At 35.7% G+C, this 21,401-nt stretch overlaps 1 protein-coding gene across 1 annotated transcript in view; it reads left to right on the top strand.

The window, feature by feature from the left end:
- The first annotated feature begins 478 nt into the window (after positions 1–478).
- LOC117325708 overlaps positions 479–21,401 on the top strand; it is an 84,419-nt gene continuing 63,496 nt past the window's right edge. The window contains 8 exon segments of the mRNA XM_033882130.1: positions 479–543; positions 639–708; positions 4,266–4,393; positions 7,290–7,446; positions 10,303–10,365; positions 18,570–18,631; positions 20,808–20,885; positions 21,243–21,291. Coding sequence (XP_033738021.1) covers positions 526–543; positions 639–708; positions 4,266–4,393; positions 7,290–7,446; positions 10,303–10,365; positions 18,570–18,631; positions 20,808–20,885; positions 21,243–21,291 — 625 coding nt within the window. The 5' untranslated portion in view covers positions 479–525.

Here is a 21,401-nt window from a genome sequence, read left to right as displayed (position 1 = left end):
GCTAGCTTGCCTTAGTTCACATTTCGGGCACCTGCATATACCTCTCTTTATATAATAAATGTGTATTCATAAAAAAGATGCAATTATATTCGGTTTGTTATCATCCGGTTAACTGTTCTCACCCGTTCTTAATATTAATCTTTTTTTACAAGATGTATACATTTTAATCCGAAATGACAATTAAGCTACCGACTGTCAGTTAGGGGAAAACCACGTGCTGGGTTTGTGTACATTGCCAGAGCAACTGACAACTTCCGCACTTTCCAATAATGACCTTCCGTACCTGCATATTACTACGCGGTATTCATTTTTACACGATAAACTGATTAAAATAACAACAATTTACTAATTTTCAAATTCTAGGTTATCAACTGTACTCACTGGTTGATGTGTTTTATATGATTATTCAAACTTATATATCTTCATAGCATCACAGGGACTATATTTTGTGACGCCTTCATCAAGCAGATGTGTAAAACGTCTGGGGTTATATTCTCAACTTGTGTCGGTCGGAGCAATGGTGAAATGAGAGTTAATGCACAGGTAAAATCGCGTATATTATGTCAAATTGACATGTTCCAACATTTACAATATTTCATTCATATTTGTGTAACTTGTTTTGTTTTTTCGTTTCACAGTTGCTTAGGTCCAAGGCCAAGGGGCCGCTCCAGGCGACCGAATACTTGGACCTGTCAAACTTGGGAATAGGTAAGTTGTTGTGGATATATTTATTGTGAATTTCATTTAAACATTCATGCTCGTTTATTGGAAGCATCTGTTACTTCTCCTGAGATAAAGTAGAAAACAGGATATCAATGAGAATGAATACCTTCAAATAAGCGCTCAGAATTGACCACTTGTGTATATACAAACTGTACAATGTATTTTTCAACATTAATTCCCTGCAGTCTATACAGTACAATATATATATCTATTTCATATAATTCTAAATTTCGTTATTATAGTTATTTCATTAATATTTTGATGTTATCCATCATTTCCTCTATATATAAGGCACTACTGAATGTTAGCACTGTTACACCATCATCATGCAGTTAATGGAGCAATGTAAAATGTACTTTAAAGTTTGTCATTCATCAGGACCAAACTCAGACCACAAATAAACCTTAGTTGATATTACTATACAGAGCTATATATGTATTCTCACTGAAATGGTCAGAACAAGAAGAAATATATTACATTTCCCTTCAATATTGTTGTATTTTCTGTTATACCATCTTTGCTTTAGGAATTTTAATAGCCCGTCTATCTGTTGACCATTGGTAATTAGATGGGGGGACACGTCGGGATGCTAATCAGTGAAGTAATCAATTCACCATGCCCGTGGCAGTAATTGTCTGTCCGGCTCCCGTTCATGTTTATTGCCCCTGTCAGAGAGGTATTAATCGCCTGGGGAGCTCCAGCGATGCCCCATCTATAATACACATGGTCATCAACATTTACTTGCGGCTAATTGCTTTTCTAAGTGTTATGTACATTGCTATTTACACATTTAAGTCACCGGAGCGGAAGGCTCCGGTACAGGTGTGCAACGCTCCGGCAGGGCTCCGGCAGGTTTTGGTATAAAATGGGTGAAAGCTAGATCGGAGTTCGAGGGAGAGTTCGAGTTGGGGTGCCTAGGTGTTACTTTGTTGGATGTTACTACGTGTTTTGATGAGAGCGGTGTTGCTCGTTATATATGCTCTGTACACTGCTGATGTTGCTGAATATACATAGACTGAAACTTTACAACAGTGTTGAATTGTGTTTCTCGACGACCACACTACTTATTTCTAAACTCGGGTATTGTGGCGGGTGTCTGACGCTACCTCGAGGACACCTACCGAGGGCTGCGGGACTTTGATTATAGTTCCCGGGTTATTTCGCTACATTATATATATTAATGAAGCAGAGCATTATATTTTGTCATCTATACATAGAATGAACCATATAAAGAAACTGAATATATAATCATTTAGTTCCTCTGGAGGATCTTTATTTTGGCATTGAGTTGTATGGGTGTTAAAAGCAGATTTTGTCAGAACTATAACATCCTTGCTGTAGCGGAACTGGACTGGATCGTTCGCTGGTGACCAGGTAGCTCAATTTGTAGAGCATACAGCCAGTGTTTGGAGGTCCTGGATTTGAACCCCCGGTCTGGCCGTGCATTTTCCCTCTCCTATTACATATGGCACCCAAGGCTGTAGTATAGGGTCTCGTGTGTGTCTTCAGGGTTGAAGACTTTAAAAGGGAGGGAAGAGTGTAGCGGAACGGGACGTACCAGATCATTCGTCGGCGACCAGGTAGCTCAATTGGTAGAGCATCCGGCTTGTGTTCGGAGGTCCTGGGTTCAAACCCCGGTCGGGATGTGCATTTTTCCTCTCCTATTACACTTGCTACATCAGTTACTTTCACAAGATGTTAACTTAAGGTACTGTTGTTGGGGCTTTGCACATATATAAAATGTACTGACCATGTTGTTTGCACATTAAAGTATATGTACACTGATCAGAACCATGAAGATAATAGAGGACAGTTAATCCCATTACTTTGCAGGATAAAAGAAGAATACATATAGTTATTGCCCTTTGTTTAATTCAAATACTGTATACCTGATAATTTTTGGCCCCGTTTAATTTTCGGCATTTTGCCCTTTGAAGATAAGGCAAAGGAGGTGGTGCATAGGAGGGCTAAATCTGCCCACAGCGATTTTTTTCCCGGAAACATATTTTTGTCATAAGCATAATATCCCCGATTATGTGGGAGGAATTAATTTCCAATCCTCAACGTATATAGTCTTTTTTTGGTGATTTCATTATTTCCCCATCATACTGTATAAGAAGCTAATGTTTTGACCACAAATTATAATAGAACATATTTTCATTTCCTATTTGTGAAACAAATTCACCCCATTTGTTTAAGATTTAATTTTGTATATGAATCATCACGCTCCGTGACACTAAAATTAAATTTCAGCCTAATTTGATGTCTTCTTTGTGAAAATCATTGTTTTTAACTTTTCATTTAAAGTCTAATACCACAAAGTTATTGATTGAGTACTATCAAAATTTCCGGTTAGAAATAATCTATGGATATTCATAAACATTTAATGAAACAAATTTATTTGGTGAATTACTGGATATGCCAAGATTTTATTATGTTAAATGCATGCACCCTCAATTTTGGACAACATATCAAAGTACCGAAAGTACTGAAAAATAGAGGCAAATGCTAAAGATCCAACAAAAATAACAATGCAATCAGACTTTACTGCTTGTGTCAGACAGGGTGCTCCTTTTTAACCCTTTGTTTTTTAATACAATTTACTTCATGACCTTTCTTTGTATGCAAAAATCTTTTGTTATCCAGTAATTTTTGATGATTTTTTTTGGTTGTGTATTAAGATTAATATGCAAACATGTTTTTTAAAAGCAAAATTTGATAGTACTCCAACGATTATTACATTTTATCTACATTACAAATAAAAAAAAAATTCAAGAAGGTAAATTTTTAACTGATAATATTGTTAAAAAACCTGTAATTACACTTCTATTATACAAATTCATACTAAACACACATGTTTTTATAAAATATAACATCACATGAGACTATCAATGCAATATGAAATTTATCAAGTACTTTTGTACGAGAAATATATTGAATTTAAAAGGGAGGGTACACATTTTTTACAGAAATCATGTTAGGTGGCGCTGCGTATACAGCATTTGCCAATTTTCATTTTAGTGTCTAAAATGACATGTATTTGGTAAAAGTCTATCATAATATCATACATAAAATAAGATTCGGCCGTGGGCCGCCGAGCACCACCTCCTTTAAGATGAAGGCGAAAATTTCAAGCTGAATTGAAGGGTTTATAAACCATAATACATGGATGTAGTCGGATCACAAACATACCCTCTTACTTTTCAACTGTAAAATCACGTACTTGGCATTTCCAATTAAAAAATGATGCATACTAAGTTATTTTAAAAATTCAGTCATTTTTTGAAAATTATGTAGTCTGGTCATGATGAAAATGAAATACAGAGTGGTATCAAATTCTGCCATGGAAAAGACTAATTTTATGAGTTCACCGTCGCGTAATTGTGGCTTCCATTCATGTACATGTATGGTGGGGGTGAGGAAGCCAGCTCCTCGGATATAGGTAGATATTTTATTTTTGAAGGAAATCTATAGCTACATGGCAGTTACTATACTATTGGTAGATGTAAGATGATTCCTTGATTTTGACTTTTTGGTTACAGTGGCAATAGAAAAGTTAAACAACTGTACGAAGCTTCACACCCTGATAATACGAGGAAATGATATATTTGAGGTTGCAAACCTGGAACACTGTACACAGCTCTGGAGACTTGACTTAGGAAACAACTGTGTAAGTTACTTAGTTACTGACACATGACAATGTGTATACCTTAATCAAGTGGTCAAATAAAATGTTTTTACAACATGAATAACAAAGTAGATTATCAGAAGTATTATAAATAGTATTGTAATTCAGATGGATTGACACGAAACCTGTAATGCATATAAATCATATTTTTTTGACACACTTATTAGTGAACCACAATCCTACTGTCAAGCCGTCTACGTCCCTAACTTACTGTAATGATGCGCAATACTTATAACGTCCTCACTAACTGTAGTTCTGTGGTATAGCTAATCATCATCTTTTGACAGCTGTTCATATCCTTTCCTCTCAATGACTCTTATGTCTGTCCTATCAACACAGTAGGGGGAATCAAGGTATATCCTACATCCTCTTATAGTTGTCCTATATACACAGGTGTGGGATATTGAGATATCCTACATCCTCTCATAGATCTGTCCTATATACACAGGTGTGGGAAATTGAGATATCCTACATCCTCTTATAGCTCTGTCCTATATACACAGGTGTTGGATATTGAGATACCCTACATCCTCTCATAGATCTGTCCTATATACACAGGTGTGATATATTGAGATATCCTACATTCTCTCATAACTGTCCTATATACACAGGTGTTGGATATTTAGATATCCTACATCTTCTCATAGATCTGTCCTATATACACAGGTGTGGGAAATTGAGATATCTTACATCCTCTCATAGATCTGTCCTATATACACAGGTGTTGGATATTTAGATATCCTACATCTTCTCATAGATCTGTCCTATATACACAGGTGTGGGAAATTGAGATATCCTACATCCTCTCATAGATCTGTCCTATATACACAGGTGTGGGATATTGAGATATATCCTACATCCTCTCATAGATCTGTCCTATATACACAGGTGTGGAATATTGAGATATCCTACATCCTCTTATAGTTGTCCTATATACACAGGTGTGGGATATTGAGATATCCTACATCCTCTTATAGATCTGTCCTATATACACAGGTGTGGGATATTGAGATATCCTACATCCTCTCATAGATCTGTCCTATATACACAGGTGTGGAATATTGAGATATCCTACATCCTCTTATAGTTGTCCTATATACACAGGTGTGGAATATTGAGATATCCTACATCCTCTTATAGTTGTCCTATATACACAGGTGTGGGATATTGAGATATCCTACATCCTCTTATAGTTGTCCTATATATACATGTGTTGGAAATTGAGATATCCTACATCCTCTCATAGCTCTGTCCTATATACACAGGTGTGGGATATTGAGATATCCTACATCCTCTTATAGTTGTCCTATATATACATGTGTGGGAGATTGAGATATCCTACATCCTCTCATAGCTCTGTCCTATATACACAGGTGTGGGATCACTCAATATCCTACATCCTCTTATAGTTGTCCTATATACACAGGTGTGGAATATTGAGATATCCTACATCCTCTTATAGTTGTCCTATATACACAGGTGTGGAATATTGAGATATCCTACATCCTCTTATAGTTGTCCTATATACACAGGTGTGGGATATTGAGATATCCTACATCCTCTTATAGTTGTCCTATATACACAGGTGTGGGATATTGAGATATCCTACATCCTCTTATAGATCTGTCCTATAAACACAGGTGTGGGATATTGAGATATCCTACATCCTCTCATAACTCTGTCCTAAATACACAGGTGTTGGAGATTGAGATATCCTACATCCTCATAGATCTGTCCTATATACACAGGTGTTGGGGATTGAGATACCCTACATCCTCTCATAACTCTGTCCTATATACACAGGTGTAGGATATTGAGATATCCTACACCCTCTCATATATCTGTCCTATATACACAGGTGTGGGATATTGAGATATCCTACATCCTCTCATAGATCTGTCCTATATACACAGGTGTGGGATAGATATCCTACATCCTCTCATAACTCTGTCCTATATACACAGGTGTGGGATATTGAGATATCCTACATCCTCTCATAGATCTGTCCTATATACACAGGTGTGATATATTGAGATATCCTACATCCTCTCATAACTGTCCTATATACACAGGTGTTGGAGATTGAGATATCCTACATCCTCTCATAGATCTGTCCTATATGCACAGATGTGGGATATTGAGATATCCTGCATCCTCTCATAGATCTGCCCTATATACACAGGTGTTGGAGATTGAGATATCCTACATCCTCTCATAACTCTGTCCTATATACACAGGTGTGGGATATTGAGATATCCTACATCCTCTCATAGATCTGTCCTATATACACAGGTGTTGGGGATTGAGATATCCTACATCCTCTCATAGTTCTGTCCTATATACACAGGTGTGGAATATTGAGATATCCTACATCCTCTTATAGATCTGTCCTATATACACAGGTGTTGGATATTGAGATATCCTACATTCTCTCATAGATCTGTCCTATATACACAGGTGTGGGAGATTAAGATATCCTACATCCTCTTATAGATCTGTCCTATATACACAGGTGTTGGATATTGAGATATCCTACATTCTCTCATAGATCTGTCCTATATACACAGGTGTTGGATATTGAGATATCCTACATCCTCTCATAACTCTGTCCTATATACACAGGTGTTGGAGATTGAGATATCCTATATCCTCTCATAGATCTGTCCTATATACACAGGTGTGGGATATTGAGATATCCTACATCCTCTCATAACTCTGTCCTATATACTCAGGTGTTGGAGATTGAGATATCCTATATCATTTCCTAGCTTTATTTTATACAAAGACATGAAAGATTATCTACTTTGATCTTATTATTCCATGAAACACCAATTGGTTTTGAAAAAAATTACAATGTTTTGTCTTCCATCTATTTCAGATTAAAAGCTTAGATGGATTATCACGTTTTGTTGCTCTTGGAACTCTTAATTTAGCCAATAATGCTTTGACGTGGCATGAATTGGGCAAAATACGACATGTTCATATCCTGAATCTTAGTCTTCATGGTAACCCCCAACTGGAGAAGGACCCCTACTGTAAGTGTTTAACAGTGTATGCCAGTTAAGGATTTAATGATATAAAATGAAATATTATTAAGTATTGTTATACTGTTCTGTGTACTGATATTTCTGTAATCTGTCACATGATAAGAGATATTGATGAATGTCACTGGATACCTCTATGTGCGTTAATTAGCAGTGTATTGATATATTTATATCCCAAGTGAAAATAGCCTCATCAAACAATTTGTTTACTGTTTTCATCAATACCTATGTGCTAAAAGCTTGAGACCAGCATCATCAGAAGTTTGTTATTGAATACAGGTCATACATTCTGTAATACTTTCCACTGAAGGTGATATCCTCTAAACAGGTCATACATTCTGTAATACTTTCCACTGAAGGTGTTATCCTCTAAACATGTCATACATTCTGTAATATTTTCCACTGAAGGTGTTATCCTCTAAACAGGTCATACATTCTGTAATACTTTCCACTGAAGGTGTTATCCACTAAACAGGTCATACATTCTGTAATACTTTCCACTGAAGGTGTTATCCACTAAACAGGTCATACATTCTGTAATACTTTCCACTGAAGGTGTTATCCTCTAAACAGGTCATACATTGTGTAATACTTTCCACTGAAGGTGTTATCCTCTAAACAGGTCATACATTCTGTAATATTTTCCACTGAAGGTGATATCCTCTAAACAGGTCATACATTCTGTAATACCTTCTACTGAAGGTGTTATCCTATTAACAGGTCATACATTCTGTAATACCTTCCACTGAAGGTGTTATACTCTAAACAGGTCATACATTCTGTAATACCTTCTACTGAAGGTGTTATCCTATTAACAGGTCATACATTCTGTAATACTTTCTACTGAAGGTGTTATCCTCTAAACAGGTCATACATTCTGTAATACCTTCCACTGAAGGTGTTATCCTCTAAACAGGTCATACATTCTGTAATACCTTCCACTGAAGGTGTTATCCTCTAAACAGGTTATACATTCTGTAATACTTTCCACTGAAGGTGTTATCCTCTAAACAGGTCATACATTCTGTAATACTTTCTACTGAAGGTGTTATCCTCTAAACAGGTCATACATTCTGTAATACCTTCCACTGAAGGTGTTATCCTGTTAACAGGTCATACATTCTGTAATACTTTCTACTGAAGGTGTTATCCTCTAAACAGGTCATACATTCTGTAATACTTTCCACTAAAGGTGTCACACTCTAAACAGGTCATACATTCTGTAATACTTTCCACTGAAGGTGTTATACTCTAAACAGGTCATACATTCTGTAATACTTTCTACTGAAGGTGTTATCCTCTAAACAGGTCATACATTCTGTAATACTTTCCACTGAAGGTGTTATCCTCTAAACAGGTCATACATTCTGTAATACTTTCTACTGAAGGTGTTATCCTCTAAACAGGTCATACATTCTGTAATACCTTCTACTGAAGGTGTCACACTCTAAACAGGTCATACATTCTGTAATACTTTCTACTGAAGGTGTTATCCTCTAAACAGGTCATACATTCTGTAATACCTTCTACTGAAGGTGTCACACTCTAAACAGGTCATACATTCTGTAATACTTTCCACTAAAGGTGTTATCCTATAAACAGGTCATACATTCTGTAATACCTTCTACTGAAGGTGTTATCCACTAAACAGGTCATACATTCTGTAATACTTTCAAATGAAGGTGTTATCCGCTAAACAGGTCATACATTCTGTAATACTTTCTACTGAAGGTGTTATACTCTAAACAGGTCATACATTCTGTAATACTTTCAAATGAAGGTGTTATCCTATAAACAGGTCATACATTCTGTAATACTTTCCACTGAAGGTGTTATCCTCTAAACAGGTCATACATTCTGTAATACTTTCCACTGAAGGTGTTATCCGCTAAACAGGTCATACATTCTGTAATACCTTCTACTGAAGGTGTTATCCGCTAAACAGGTCATACATTCTGTAATACTTTCTACTGAAGGTGTTATCCTCTAAACAGGTCATACATTCTGTAATACTTTCCACTGAAGGTGTTATCCTCTAAACAGGTCATACATTCTGTAATACTTTCCACTGAAGGTGTTATCCGCTAAACAGGTCATACATTCTGTAATACCTTCTACTGAAGGTGTTATCCTCTAAACAGGTCATACATTCTGTAATACTTTCCACTGAAGGTGTTATCCTATAATACCTTCTACTGAAGGTGTTATCCACTAAAAAGGTCATACATTCTGCGAGAGATAATGTTGTCACCCCGGCATCGGCGTTGGCAAACATTGGCATTGTTATTGGTTTTCTTATATATACAAATGTATTTACCTTTTGGTGTAAGTGTTGGAAGGCATATTGATGTTTTGTATTAGGGTCCTTGCAGGGTTATGATATCCCCTCCTAGATTTGAACAAAACAATTTTTTTGAGGGGAAAACCTGCTTTTTTTATGCTGACAAAAACTTTAATTTCTTGGTGCAAGTGTGGAAAGGCATTAACACATCAATTTATAATTGTATTAGGGACCAATTACAATGCATTGCACCAATTTATATATTTTAATTATTTATTGACAAACAGTTGTGAGATGAGCTATATGCTGTTTTACAACAGCTCTTGTTAGTGTAACATCCATTAAGGAGCTATGTAACTATAATTGAGTTTGACAGAATGTATGCCCTCAAAAACTGGTGGGTACATTACTATAGGTGAGAATACGAACTTGGTTAGAGTTACATGTGGTTCAACACGATATACAGTCACTCTTACTAAAATGTAGAGGTGTTTATTGTTTTCTTGTTGACTGATGACTCTTATGTTCCTGTTTTACCCTTATATAAGGTATTTGTTGGGTTTCAGATCGTATCCATGTCATCGACTGTCTCCCTAACGTTTGGATGTTGGACGGGAGACTTATCACCTGTAAGTATATACAGTCTTAGGCTGTGTGTGACTAAAACTCTCTAATCTTCATTCTCTCAATTTTACCTGTCTGTTTCCTGTCAACTGTTGTGATTGGTTGGGTCGTTTATCAGTCAAACAGACAGATAAAACACTTCAGTCCAGTAACAACTACCTACAGTTGTACATGTAGGAAAACTATACATGTCTGTGTTTAAATACGCATCTAAAGTAAGACTGTTAAACTTAGAATTTATTTTCTGGTTACCAATGTAAAAGATCATTTTGTCAATGTATGATAATTAATACTGAAGGAAAGAAAAACACCTGTATTTTATACCTGTAAACTGGCTTGTTTGATAGATATGGGTGTATGATGGACCTTTACTGGTATATTGGGTACACATTGTTGTAACTGGATTGTAAGTTGTACAATGTACATTACTAGTAATACTGGATAGTTATTTGTATAATGTACATTACTAATAACAGTATGGATGGTAATTGGTTGTACAATGTACATTATTTATAACAATAGATGGTTAGTTGTACAATGTACATTACTCCTAACACTGGATGGTTAGTTGTACAATGTACATTACTTATAACACTGGATGGTTAGTTGTACAATGTATATTACTCATAACACTGGATGGTTAGTTGTACAATGTACATTACTTATTACACTGGAAGGTTAGTTGTACAATGTACATTACTTATAACACTGGAAGGTTAGTTGTACAATGTATATTACTTATAACACTGGATGGTTAGTTGTACAATGTACATTACTCACAACACTGGATTGTTAGTTGTACAATGTACATTACTCATAATACTTGATGGTTAGTTGTACAATGTACATTACTCATAACACTGGATGGTTAGTTGTACAATGTACATTACTTATAACACTGGATGGTTAGTTGTACAATGTATATTACTCATAACACTGGATGGTTAGTTGTACAATGTACATTACTTATAACACTGGAAGGTTAGTTGTACAATGTACATTACTTATAACACTGGAAGGTTAGTTGTACAATGTATATTACTTATAACACTGGATGGTTAGTTGTACAATGTACATTACTTATAACACTGGATGGTTAGTTGTACAATGTACATTACTCATAACACTGGAAGGTTAGTTGTACAATGTATATTACTTATAACACTGGAAGGTTAGTTGTACAATGTACATTACTCATAACACTGGATGGTTAGTTGTACAATGTACATTACACATAACACTGGATGGTTAGTTGTACAATGTACATTACACATAACACTGGATGGTTAGTTGTACAATGTACATTACTCATAACACTGGATGGTTAGTTGTACAATGTACATTACTCATAACACTTGATGGTTAGTTGTACAATATACATCACTCATAACACTTGATGGTTAGTTGTACAATGTACATTACTCTTGACACTGGATTGTTAGTTGTACAATGTATATCACTCATAACACTTGATGGTTAGTTGTACAATGTACATTACTCATAACACTGGATGGTTAGTTGTACAATGTATATTACCCATAACACTGGATGGTTAGTTGTACAATGTATATTACTCATAACACTGGATGGTTAGTTGTACAATGTACATTACACATAACACTGGATGGTTAGTTGTACAATGTATGTTACTCATAACACTGGATGGTTAGTTGTACAATCTTCATTACTCATACAACTGGTTATGTAATATGTAGTTGTATACTATTACTGACAACTACAGACAGGTAAACATGTATACAATGTCAGTATCCCTACAGACAGGTAAAACATATATATAATGTCAGTATCCCTACAGACAGGTAAACATGTATACAATGTCAGTACACCTACAGACAGGTAAACATGTATACAATGTCAGTATCACTACAAACAGGTAAACATGTATACAATGTCAGTATCACTACAAACAGGTAAACATGTATACAATGTCAGTATCTCTGCAGACAGGTAAACATGTAGACAATGTCAGTATCCCTACAGACAGGTAAACATGAAGACAATGTCAGTATCCCTACAGACGGGTAAACATGTATACAATGTTAGTATCCCTACAGACAGGTAAACATGTATACAATGTCAGTATCCCTACAGACAGGTAAACATGTATACAATGTTAGTATCCCTACAGACAGGTAAACATGTATACAATGTCAGTATCCCTACAGACAGGTAAACATGTATACAATGTCAGTATCCCTACAGACAGGTAAACATATACAGTAAAACACGTTTAGTACGAACATGCTTATAGCGATTTTATGGATATTGCGAACTGATTCCGATTCCCCAGCTATTCTCCCTCTTACTTCTATGTAATTCTGTAATTATATTGCGAATTTCACATAGCGAAATATTGTCTATAACGAACCAATTTAGCGGTCCCGTCGGCTGAAATTCCATGTTATTTTAACACTATAGTACGAACCCATCTCCGAAGTCGGAGTCATGCCCTGGTGATCACGACCGTGTTATCGATAGGCACCCGAGGGCACGTTTCAGGGTATATAGATTTGTACGGCTATTGAATCGGTGAGTTATGTTTTCGATGACCTCTGAATAAAGTGAGTTGTTTTGTCGATGTTTATGTCAAGTTGTTAATCCATTCTTAGATGTCTAATTAGTGTGTACACAGTACATGTATGTTTCACAATGGCTTTATCGTCAAGCAATTGAGAGCTAGTGAAAACGAGACTTCCTGGGTAAAAGTCACCGCGACCGATTTCGTTAGTATTGATGCAGATGTTGTAAAAGATGTTATGAACGTTTTGGACAGTGAAGACGAGGAGAAAATAGAGACAGAGGAGGAACATTCAGTAATCAGTGGTGCTACGGCGAGTGATTATTTACACGAGATAAGCCATTTTCTGGATTCCCAAAATGATATGTCAGATGTTTTTAGTACTTTGTACACACTTGCCTCACACGAAAAGTTTCGGCAGAAAATTATAACCGACTTAAAATAATTGAATCGCTTTTAATTTGTACTTGCTTGTAATTTTATTTTAATATTTTCATACAGCGAAGTTTTTAAGAAAAAACTATAAAATTCGTAATACACGTAATACGAACTATCGATATAACGAACTGATTCAGTTGGTCCCCTGGGATTCGTTATAACCGTGTTTTACTGTATACAATGTCAGTATCCCTACAGACAGGTAAAACATGTATACAATGTCAGTATCCCTACAGACAGGTAAAACATGTATACAATGTCAGTATCCCTACAGACGGGTAAACATGTATACAATGTCAGTATCCCTACAGACGGGTAAACATGTATACAATGTCAGTATCCCTACAGTCAGGTAAACATGTATACAATGTCAGTATCCCTACAGACGGGTAAACATGTATACAATGTCAGTATCCCTACAGACAGGTAAACATGTATACAATGTCAGTATCCCTACAGACAGGTAAACATGTATATAATATCAGTATCCCTACAGACGGGTAAACATGTATACAATGTCAGTATCCCTACAGACAGGTTAACATGTAAACAATGTCAGTATCCCTACAGTCAGGTAAACATGTATACAATGTCAGTAACCCTACAGACAGGTAAACATGAAGTATTACATATCATTACTTATCTTGTAAGCTCTCAAGTGGTCTGTGGGTTATTATATTCACATTAAGTTGTCTGAGGGATTGAGTACTATATATAGCTATATCCATTTGTCCCTGATAATGAAATTTTAATTGGTTAACTGTATTGATGTCTTTTACTCTTAAATATTTTATATTAAATCTGTATTGATATGAGTACTATGAAAGGGTGTTCATTATAGACCTGCTGTGCTCAGTGGTGGAGGACTGAGTAAAGTCTGGCCTACAACCTGTATTACCTGTACAGGTATTTCTGAAGTTTGTAGACTAAACTTGTTTAACATATACAAACAGATCCTCTATTTGATTTTACTTTTATTTATAGCAGATTATACAACATCACATAGTATTATATAATGATCTCTCTCATTTTGGAATGTTATTTAAACATTAATCAGATTTTACATGTAGTTTTTGCCACCGCTAAGGTGGGAGTGGCTATTTGATAGTTGTTTTCATGCGATTGATGTCACTCTAATTAAATGATCTACATTGACATCAATTTATCGTTGTTCTATAATTTTAAGTTTGTATTTAAAATACAGTAGTTCAAAATTGACCATATTTGATCCATTCAGAAATGGAAGATTTGATCAGTTTAACGGAGCCAAACTTTTGAAAGTATAACCTAATTGAATTGAGTGTCCAATATCCTGGCATATAAATATCTGATAGATTAGGTTACAAGGGATCCCAGATACAATACCCTGTAAGATGATCTGGTAATATTACACTAATATGGCGTTATTATACCGAGTAAGTTATAATGAGTTCAATGAACAGTTAATAATGAGGCGACTTAAGACGTGTATTATATAGCGGCGTCCGCCTGCAGTCACAGTAAACACCACTCAAAGACAATGTTTTATTGGTAAACTCCATACGGTTGAGATTGTTCTGTCATGCGTTCGATACGTGTATCAATGTTTATCTGTTTTGTTTAAGGTAAACAGTTTTAGGGATTATGTCGGCACCTGTAGAAGACAGACAATAGTATGTTTGTTGACTAAAGGCAACACTATGGTTTAAACCTTCCCCACCCGATAATGTGCTAAACCCATAAACCGATCAATCATTTTGTTTAAGGTCGAAGATTGATTGCCTCTCAGCATAATGAAATTCCTCTCTTGTTGACTTTTTATCATAGCTATGATTATCATAACTATTAAAGAATACTGCATTAGAATTTTTTTATTAAAGTAAAAATCATAATTATATGTTGTATTCTTTAAAGAACCACATAGTCAATGTTAGATGTTTATCTTGATACACTCTGTACTTGTAAATATGTTATAATGTTGTGAGTTTGTTACAATTTTGGGAGTTTGTTACAATTTTGAGAGTTTGTTACAATAAAATTGAGGGTGAAATACTCCAACCCCTGTTATAAACCCCATTCCTGATTATCCCCTCGCGACTCTATAGGAATAGACTTGTATGTATATTTGTACATATGTAACCAAACATCCTCACTCTACCGAATTCATTAATGATCCAATTGTCCTTCATACAGTTACTAATAACATCAACTCCTGTATGGGTTGGTGTTTCAACCACCTTGAGTAACAAATGAGGTCGCTATTCCTATAAATAGATTTTCAACATCCTCCCTCTACCAACTTCATTAGTAATTAGTTTCCTTAAACTTCATACCTTACTCACAACCATCATCTCCTATAAGAGATTTTGCATTTCAACCACCTAAAACTTCATAAACTTACTCAAAATTATGATCTCTTGAATAAATCTACATTTCAATCTCCTTGTATTTAAATTGAGGTCACTAAAAATAGATTTTGTCATCCTTGCTATTTCGGCTTCGTTAAAATTCTTGCTCATTGTTTTTATCTCTTGTTATGATAAATAGAGGATATCTAACAGTGTTTTCAGTAATACCAAATATATTTCACGAGTGGGGCTAATATTTTGATATTTTTCATGAGTGCGCAGCACGAGTGAAAAATATCTAAATATTAGCCTCACGAGTGAAATATATTTGGTATTACTGAAGACACTGTTAGATATTCTGTTTATTACATTTTTTATCAACGAAAAACCTACCCCGTATGCTAACTAGGCCTACAGCGATCATTTGTAAACAAAAAAATGTAGTTCCCCTGTCCAGGTGCTGAGATATATGTCGGGCTTTCTGATTGGTCAATTATTTTGGTATTTTCTAATCATTAATTTGATTGGTCAAATCAGCAAAAGTGATATTTTTCACTAGTGATAAATATGATATTTTTCACTAGTGATAAATATGATATTTTTCACTAGTGAAAAATATCACTTTTATAGAATGAATAATTTTTGATATTTCACTGGTAAAAATGTAATAATGAGTATTATTTTCCTGAGCAACATTGTGATTAACTATTCCGACCATCTTTTATTGCTTATTGGTCATTGTTGAATAACGAGGGGATTCGTTTGGCTAGGATAGCCTTGTTATAAATCTGTATTACTCAACCCTGTATTCTTACTATAATTAGTACCCGACCCTGCGCTGAACTCTGACCCCTTTTATGTACTAAATATATACTGTACAATATACTTACTGGTAAAAACATGCTATAGTTGATCGAGTCACTAAGGCAGAAATATGATTTATAGATCCAATATCTATGTATGTAAACATTTTACAAACAAAGGCATTATGTCCTAGATCATAGTGATAATATATGTATTATAACAGGATTGTATGATAAGGCTTTGGTAATTATTGTAATAGATACTGAACAAGTGATTGTATAACATGGGACAGTTGATATAGTACTCTGACATGGTGTGTGTTGTATGGTACACTGTGACATGGTGTGTATTGTATGGTACACTGTGTGACATGGTGTGTGTTGTATGGTACACTGTGTGACATGGTGTGTGTTGTATGGTACACTGTGACATGGTGTGTGTTGTATGGTACATTGTGTGACATGGTGTGTATTGTATGGTACAGTGTGTGACATGGTGTGTGTTGTATGGTACACTGTGTGACATGGTGTGTGTTGTATGGTACACTGTGTGACATGGTGTGTGTTATATGGTACACACTGTGACATGGTGTGTGTTGTATGGTACACACTGTGACAAGGTATGTGTTATACAGAAGTCGGTTTAAGATATGTGTAAGTTCCTATGATGACAGCTTGTCTGTACAGGGCACCTCTAAGTTAACCTCACTGTTGTTGTCCTGATACCATATATATTCACCCCATTGTTCACTATCTAGATAAGAACCACTGTACCCTACCTTCCCTTGAGCCTTGCCAAGAAAACCCATTAATAGATAACCTGGAGAGATCAGGTCAACAGTTAGACATGACCTAGGGTTGTCCTTAACCCTTGTCATCAGGTATAGAATACCAGAACGAAATACACACATAATAATATACTTACCATGGGATGTAATCATAGGTATGGAATTAAAGGGATTAGTACTGCCAACGGCTGGTTTTTATCAGGAATGTAGCGGTAATACAGACTGTGTTACATATTATTGATACATAATAAAAATAGCTCGCAGATCTGTGTAAAATATCAAAGTGATATTCATGTTTGTGAAATTTGTATATAATTCAAAACCATCAGGTTACTGTTGGTATGCACATGATGATAGGAATACTAAGCCCTCATATGTTGTAGACCAGTTTCAGAAATATGTAAAAACAAAACAAATTTTTTTCAAACCGAAAGCTAAGGCTTGTTTGTCTGAAGATTCCTTTGAAAGTTGACAGTCTTTGATATTGTGACATATACTTTCCTAAGTCATATTTTGATTCAACAAATTTGAAAGAGTTATTGTCCTTTTATCTCAGCATTTCAATCTTCAGATCTGCCGTTACAGTATTTATCAGCTTGATTGATAGTTTTTCTTATCATAACAAATGGATTTGCCTTACAAAGACTCAGTTTAATTTGTTGATATTTGAAATACTTATTTCAGCTTTGGCTTTTTACTCATCAGTTGTCAATGATTTTTTTCTCTTCTTTTTGACTTGTCTGTTTGACAACAGGTGGGCTTTATTGTCACAAAATGTAGTTGTGTTTTCAAAAGTTCGACTTGATGATTCTAACTCAGTCTTATTTGCATATTTTCATAATGTTGATACAAGTACTGGGTATGTATGTCATTGTGGCATAGAATGGGCATAGAATGGGCATATATAGTGCCCCACATTACTGTTGTTGACAGATTCTTTCAGCAAGAAACATCCTGGACAACACGATGCCTGGTACATAAATAACTACCAGGGCCGTTAGTAGAGCACTTATAGAAAGGTTAGAGGTTTGAACCCAGGTCTGACCTATTGTAGCCAGTCTGGACATTGTTGATGGTTGTTTGTAATAGTAAAGGTTAGGTTATCAGTCTGTTTAGTGTTTATTGCTAGTTATAGTTGTACACATGTTCAATCAATTTACAACCTTGGACCACATTAAAGGTCACCGAAGGTCAAATATATGGTATGTTTTTACATGTGTTTAAAAATACATAAAAAAAAGAAGATCTATGACTCATACCAGACTTACCAGAGTGAGCCATTACTAACCTGATTTGGTATCTGTATCATTTCAGCTGCTGAACGACTTCAAGTGAAGCACTTCTTCCAGGACTCGGCCCTGACTGAACACCCTATTGTAAGTTACCCATGGCTGTACATTATACCCCATCAGTAGTAAATCATTAGTATTTCTGTGTGTACCCTTTATTTTCCAAACTCTGACTCCAGGTATAAGTTACCAAACTCTAACTCCAGGTATAAGTTACCAAACTCTGACTGTAGGTACAAGTTACCAAACTCTAACTCCAGGTATAAGTTACCAAACTCTAACTCCAGGTATAAGTTACCAAACTCTGACTGTAGGTACAAGTTACCAAACTCTAACTCCAGGTATAAGTTGCCAAACTCTAACTCCAGGTATAAGTTACCAAACTCTGACTCCAGGTATAAGTTACCAAACTCTGACTTCAGGTATAAGTTACCAAACTCTAACTCCAGGTATAAGTTACCAAACTCTGACTCCAGGTACAAGTTACCAAACTCTGACTCCAGGTATAAGTTACCAAACTCTGACATTAGGTATAAGTTACCAAACTCTGACTCCAGGTATAAGTTACCAAACTCTGACTCCAGGTACAAGTTGCCAAACTCTAACTCCAGGTATAAGTTATTAAACTCTGACTCCAGGTATAAGTTACCAAACTCTGACTCCAGATGTAAGTTACCAAACTCTGACTCCAGGTATAAGTTACCAAACTCTGACATTAGGTATAAGTTACCAAACTCTGACTCCAGGTATAAGTTACCAAACTCTGACTCCAGGTACAAGTTGCCAAACTCTAACTCCAGGTATAAGTTACCAAACTCTGACTCCAGGTATAAGTTACCAAACTCTGACACCAGGTATAAGTTACCAAACTCTAACTCCAGGTACAAGTTACCAAACTTTGACTGTAGGTATAAGTTACCAAACTCTGACTCCAGGTATAAGTTACCAAACTCTGACTCCAGGTATAAGTTACCAAACTCTAACTCCAGGTACAAGTTACCAAACTTTGACTGTAGGTATAAGTTACCAAACTCTGACTCCAGGTATAAGTTACCAAACTCTGACTCCAGGTATAAGTTACCAAACTCTGACACCAGGTATAAGTTACCAAACTCTGACACCAGGTATAAGTTGCCAAACTCTAACTCCAGGTATAAGTTACCAAACTCTGACTCCAGGTATAAGTTACCAAACTCTGACACCAGGTATAAGTTGCCAAACTCTAACTCCAGGTATAAGTTACCAAACTCTAACTCCAGGTATAAGTTACCAAACTCTGACTCCAGGTATAAGTTGCCAAACTCTGACTGTAGGTATAATTTACCACACTCTGACACCAGGTATAAGTTACCAAACTCTAACTCCAGGTACAAGTTACCAAACTTTGACTGTAGGTATAAGTTACCAAACTCTGACTCCAGGTATAAGTTACCAAACTCTGACTCCAGGTATAAGTTACCAAACTCTGACACCAGGTATAAGTTACCAAACTCTGACACCAGGTATAAGTTGCCAAACTTTGACTGTAGGTATAATTTACCACACTCTGACTCCAGGTATAAGTTACCAAACTCTAACTCCAGGTATAAGTTGCCAAACTCTAACTCCAGGTATAAGTTACCAAACTCTGACTCCAGGTATAAGTTGCCAAACTCTGACTGTAGGTATAATTTACCACACTCTGACTCCAGGTATAAGTTACCAAAATCTGACTCCAGGTATAAGTTACCACACTCTGACACCAGGTATAAGTTACCAAACTCTGACTCCAGGTATAAGTTACCAAAATCTGACTCCAGGTATAAGTTACCACACTCTGACTCCAGGTATAAGTTACCAAACTCTGACTCCAGGTGAAAGTTACCAAATTTTTACTCCAGGTATAAGTTACCAAACTCTAACTCCAGGTATAAGTTACCAAACTCTAACTCCAGGTATAAGTTACCAAACTTTGACTGTAGGTATAAGTTACCAAACTCTAACTCTAAACATTCTTCTAGTTAACAAAAAGGCCAAGAAACATGATATTTGACTTAAAAATTCCTCTGATAGAGCCCCAAAAAGGTTTTTTTCACACTTTGGACTTAATTTTGTTTGCAGCATAACTTGCCTCCAAGGCCCTGAAAGGCTTTTGAATGTTGAAAAATATTATCCATGACTGCATCTCAAGTGTTTGCTGTTACCAATGTTGCTATTGCTACTGCTGCTAAGCTACTCAATCATAAGTTGCAGTAGTTATGATATCTTATGCATTGTTTTACAGCGACACAAGCTAGCTAAGGAATGGTTTGTGCCATCCAACCTAAAGAAGATTGAGGTCAATGGGGTCTTCGGTGAAAAGGTAAGATTTCTTATATGTCTGTCGAAAGTGGAAGCTTATTATGATAATATGCTGTTCATCTCTCGATTTACATTGCCTTGTGATGTTTAATTAGTTTATCAAAGAAATGTATGTAAAAAAGACGGAAATGTGTCTTGTGATGTCCAACTAGTTTGTCAAAGAAATGTGTGCAAAAAAGATGTAAATGCTGTAAGTGTTGATGGCCTTTTTTGCTTGATGCTTGATTATTAATTTGGTAAAGGGAGGTGCTCCATAAAAAATAATAAAATGCTTCGTTATTTATCTGAAGTAAATTATTTTGTATTAGTTTTATGACCATTGTGTGACATGATAATTAATGACAACTGTATATTTCAGGCCACACATGTAATGACGAGATTTCCTACTAATGGCGTCCATAATATAGGTAAGGCCCTCAGTTAGCTCGGCCATTGGTATCCATATGGAGGTGATTCTTACTGTAATTCCGGAGTTATCCCCAATGTTATCATCTCTTGATTTGTAAGGTATTATTGT

This window comes from Pecten maximus, chromosome 4 (assembly GCF_902652985.1).
Source record: "Pecten maximus chromosome 4, xPecMax1.1, whole genome shotgun sequence".
NCBI classification, from domain to species: domain Eukaryota; kingdom Metazoa; phylum Mollusca; class Bivalvia; order Pectinida; family Pectinidae; genus Pecten; species Pecten maximus.
This window is presented reverse-complemented; position numbering and strand designations above follow the sequence as displayed.